At 41.7% G+C, this 4828-nt stretch overlaps 1 protein-coding gene across 1 annotated transcript; it reads left to right on the top strand.

Annotated features, from left to right (window-relative positions):
• Positions 1-189: 189 nt before the first annotated feature.
• Positions 190-639, top strand: LOC109338123. Its single transcript, XM_019575267.1, has one exon. The coding sequence runs from the start codon at positions 190-192 to the stop codon at positions 637-639; it is 450 nt and encodes a 149-aa protein (XP_019430812.1).
• The last annotated feature ends 4189 nt before the right edge of the window (positions 640-4828 follow it).

The raw sequence follows: 4828 nt of genomic DNA, 5'->3' as shown, positions 1-4828 counted from the left end.
CCACAGAGGAGTGGTGGACATGGGTTTGGAAGGGGAAGGCCCTTCAACCGCAATCAAAGGTCTGCTATGTCTTCTTCAGGAAGTCATCAGAGGAGCTTTCAGCCTTATAAAAACAGAGGCTTCAGACTAGGAAACAACAACAACATCAGAAATAACCACAACAACAATCACAACAAAAACAACAGCAGGATGAGTTCGTCTGTCGGGAACTACAATCAGACTGCGACACTAGTGTGTCCCAAGTGTAAGGGAAGGCACGTTGGTAACACCTGTGTGACTTGTTTTCTTTGCAATGAGGTAAGACACTACAAGTCTTCATGCCCAAAGCTAAAAAGGGAAGCAGTGAACTCAATGCAGGTGGCACGACCCAGGGCTCAGGGCAGAGTGCTCACGATGAGTGGAGCAGAGGTCGGGGCTAACGAAGATCTCATTCAAGGTACCTGCAACATTAACGAGATTCCTTTATCTGTACTGTTTGATTCGGGTGCGACCCATTCCTTTATTACTATTGATGTTGTCAACCGTTTAGCTTTACCTGTTGTATCTTTACCTTATGATTTGCTTGTATTCACCCCCACCAGTGAACCAGTTATCGTGTCAACCGTGTGTTCCCAATGTCCGATAACTTCAGAAAACTGAGTATTTTTTGTGGGCCTGATATGTCTACCCTTATCCCAGTTAGATATCATTTTAGGGATGGACTGGTTATCTAAAAATCATGTTCTTTTGAACTGTTTTAGTAAGACCGTAGTGTTTAGAAAACCTATAGAAACCAGTGAACCCAACTATGAGGCTAAAAATACATCTGCCAACGAGATGGAGAAGTTGTTGAAGAACGGAGCTCAGGTATTTCTGATGTTGGCTTCGTTGGAAAAGGAAGGTAGAGCAGAGATTCAGAGCCTACTTGTAGTCAGAGACTTCTCCGAGGTATTTTCGGAAGACATTCTTGGATTACCTCCAGTAAGGGAGATAGAGTTTGTTATCGATCTAGTTCCTGGACCTGGACCGATCTCTATCGCTCCTTATAGGATGGCACTGTTGGAGCTAACGGAGTTGAAGAAGCAGTTGGAAGATCTGCTGCAGAAGCAATTTGTCAGACCTAGCGTTTCGCTGTGGGGTGCACCAGTATTGTTTGTCAAGAAAAAGAATGGTAGCATGAGGTTGTGCACTGATTACCGGCAGCTGAATAAGGTTACCATCAAGAACAAGTACCCATTGCCGAGGAATGATGATTTGATGGATCAATTGAGAGGAGCTACAGTGTTCTCTAAGATCGATCTGAGATCTGGATATCACAAAATACGCGTGAAGTCGGAGGATATTCCAAAAACTGCTTTTCGGACGCGTTATGGTCATTATGAATACCTCGTAATGCCATTTGGTGTAACAAATGCTCCTGCAGTATTCATGGATTACATGAACAGAATTTTTCATCCTTATCTCAACACATTTGTGGTCGTATTTATCAATGATATTCTAATTTACTCAAAGACTGCAGAACATGCCGAGCATCTGCGAGTGGTGCTGCAGATATTGAAAGACAACCAGCTTTATGCCAAACTTTCGAAATGTGAGTTTTGGCTAGAGTCTGTAAATTTTCTCGGTCATGTGATCTCGAAGGGAGGAATTGCAGTGGATCCTGCAAAGGTGGAGACTGGAATTCTCCTAAGTCAGTAATGGAGATCAGGAGTTTCCTTGGTTTGGCGGGCTGTTATCGGAAGTTCATTGAAGGATTCTCCAAACTGGCATTGCCACTGACTATGCTGACAAGGAAAGATGAAGTGTTTGTCTGGATGGCCAAGTGTGAAGAGAGTTTTCAGGAATTGAAGAAGAGATTGACCACAACACTTGTTTTGATCTTTCCAAATCATAGCGTGAACTACAATGTGTATTGTGACGCGTCGAAGCAAGGGTTAGGTTGTGTGTTGATGCAACAAGGGAAAGTAGTGGCTTACGCGTCAAGACAGTTGAAGACTCATGAGCAGAACTACCCAACGCATGATCTGGAACTAGCTGCGATCATATTTGCTCTCAAGATTTGGAGATACCATCTGTACGGTGTAAGGTACGTATTTGATCAGAAGGAACTAAATATGAGGCAAAGGAGATGGATAGAATTCCTCAAAGATTATGATTTCGATCTTCAGTACCGCCCTGGAAAAGCAAATGTGGTAGCTGACGCATTAAGCATGAAGTCTTTGAATATCTCGACGATGATGGTTAGCGAGATGAAGCTTTGACAGAAGAATTCAGAGATTTAAATCTAGCGGTTCAAGTTGGACCTAAGAGTTTGATTTGTGGCATGCTCACCGTAACGAATAAGTTCATGGAGCAATTGAAAGGTTTAAAAGATTCAGACCCAGAACTGCAAGAAAGAAAAAGACTGTTGGTCGAAGGAAAAGCTCCAGAATTTCAATTGGGACCGATGGGGTACTCAAGTGCAAAAACAGAATTTGCGTGCCAACAGACCCTGATTTGAGGATGGCAATCTTGGACGAAGCACACCGGAGCAAGTTGAGTATTCACCCAGGAACTACCAAGATGTATCAAGATTTGAAGAAAATGTTCTGGTGGTCAGGGATGAAGAAAGAGGTAGCCGAGTATGTTTCCCGTTGCTTGACATGCCAGAAAGCGAAGATTGAACACAAGCGACCTGGTGGAGAACTACAACCATTGGATATTCCGGTTTGGAAATGAGACAGCATTTCGATGGACTTCGTGAGTAGATTTCTGAAGACTCAGAAGGGTTACGATGTTGTTTGGGTAATTGTGGACCGTTTGACCAAGACAGCTCACTTTCTGCCTAGGTTACGATGCTGTTTGGGTAATTGTGGATCGTTTGACCAAGACAAGCCACTTTCTGCCTATCAACATGAAGTACTCTTTGGAGAGATTGGTGGAGTTGTACATTAAAGAGATTGTCCGATTGCATGGTATTCCCACTAGTATCATCTCGGATAGAGATCCGCGCTTCACTTCCAAGTTCTGGAATGGTTTGCAATCAGCTTTGGGGACTAAGTTGAGCATGAGTTCAGCTTATCACCCGCAGACCGATGGTCAATCACAAAGGACGATCCAATCATTGGAGGATCTTCTTGGAGCATGTGTGTTGGAGAACCCAGGAAGATGGGTTGATCATTTGCATTTGGTCGAGTTCACCTACAATAACAGCTTTCATTCAAGTATCGGTATGGCGCCGTATGAAGCTTTGTACGGCAGGAAATGCAGAACGTCGTTATGCTGGTTTGAAACGGGGGAGAATTTGATTACCCAATGTGGTTCAAGAAATGACGGACAAGATTCGAATGATAAGGGAGAACATGAAGACAGCTCATAGCAGACAAAAGAGCTACTATGACAAGAGGAAGAACCCTCTCAGTTTTGAAGAAGGCGGTCATGTATTCATGAGAGTGGTTCCGACAACTGGTATTGGCAGGTTATTAAAAGCCCGTAAGCTTACCCCCAAATTCATTGGACCTTACCAAATCCTTAGGAACGTTGGACCAGTAGCTTACCAAATAGCCTTACCACCTTTATTGTCCAATCTACACAACGTTTTCCATGTGTCTCAACTTAGAAAATACATTAGTGACCCATCGCACATAATCGAACCCGATTCAAATCAGTTAAAGGATAATCTTACGTTTGAGACATTGCCAGTAAGGATCAGTGATCGGAGTATCAAGACTCTTCGAGGGAAAGAAATCGCTTTGGTTAAGGTCATATGGAGTCAAGCGAATGGCGAAGATGCGACTTGGGAGGTCGAGGATGCGATGAGAGAATCCTATCCTCACCTGTTTGAGTGAGAGGTATGCTCAATTTTCGAGGACGAAAATCTTTTAAGAGGGGGAGGATTGTAACACCGCGAATTTTACGATTTTGACTTATAAGATTTTATTAATATTGTTATTAATTATATTTTCGAAAATGAATTTATGGGAATTTTCGGTAAAGAATTAGATGAAACTCTGGATGAGTTTTAGTCTTGTAATTCTATTTCCGATTTGGTAGTAAATGTTCATGATTTTCGGAGACAGTCGGTTTCGGACCGCTGTCGGGGCCGAATATCACCCGATACGGCTCAAAAAGTAGTTTTTGAGTTCCGTAACTCGGAATCGAATTCTGATTGCACTGTTCACTTTGTAATTTCATTTCGAGTGAATATAGACCCTGAGTACACACATACCTATTTTCTAAATATTTTTCACTCGGAATGCCGAAATCCGAAATTCTAATCAGATATTAGAATCGGGGATTTATAACACCCGATCGAGTATTGGCTTATAATACTCGGGCATGTTTATCGCACATATCCGCGAAGTGATCATTTCGCATTGGGATGTGAAATTTGACTTATGTAAAGCAAATCTCACATCACTTTCTCAAATATCTCATGAGCTCATCATTAGCCACCCTAGGAGATTTTTTTTGTGATTGCCTAGAGGGAAATCTGATTTCCTTATCTCCTTAAACCCTCACACTTCACTCTTACACTCTTTCATTTGCAAAATTTTCTAAGAGAAGGTAAATCATCTCTTCACCTTTTTCAATTGTTTCTTCCATCTTCAATCCTTGATCTCTCAACATTCAACCAATGGATGTTGATGAGATTTAATTATGTTGTTCATGAGTATGTCGAGAATATATTCAACCGTTGAAATTTTCTAAAACGCTTTCTAACTCATTTTCTCCTCAAAACCGAAAATGGTGATGTTCTTGAACTTATGAAAATATTTTGTTGAAACCATGAACAACTTGTGTTAATGGAGTTGCTATAATGTTTTATTACATGTATTTGGTTGTTTTAGCCAAAGGGGATGATGATGAA

This window comes from Lupinus angustifolius, unplaced genomic scaffold (assembly GCF_001865875.1).
Source record: "Lupinus angustifolius cultivar Tanjil unplaced genomic scaffold, LupAngTanjil_v1.0 Scaffold_18_12, whole genome shotgun sequence".
Lineage (NCBI taxonomy): Eukaryota > Viridiplantae > Streptophyta > Magnoliopsida > Fabales > Fabaceae > Lupinus > Lupinus angustifolius.
This window is presented reverse-complemented; position numbering and strand designations above follow the sequence as displayed.

What these genes read in the sequence shown, in the direction of transcription:
- LOC109338123 (XM_019575267.1), top strand. Translation starts at nt 190, where the DNA reads ATGAGTTCGTCTGTCGGGAACTACAATCAGACTGCGACACTAGTGTGT.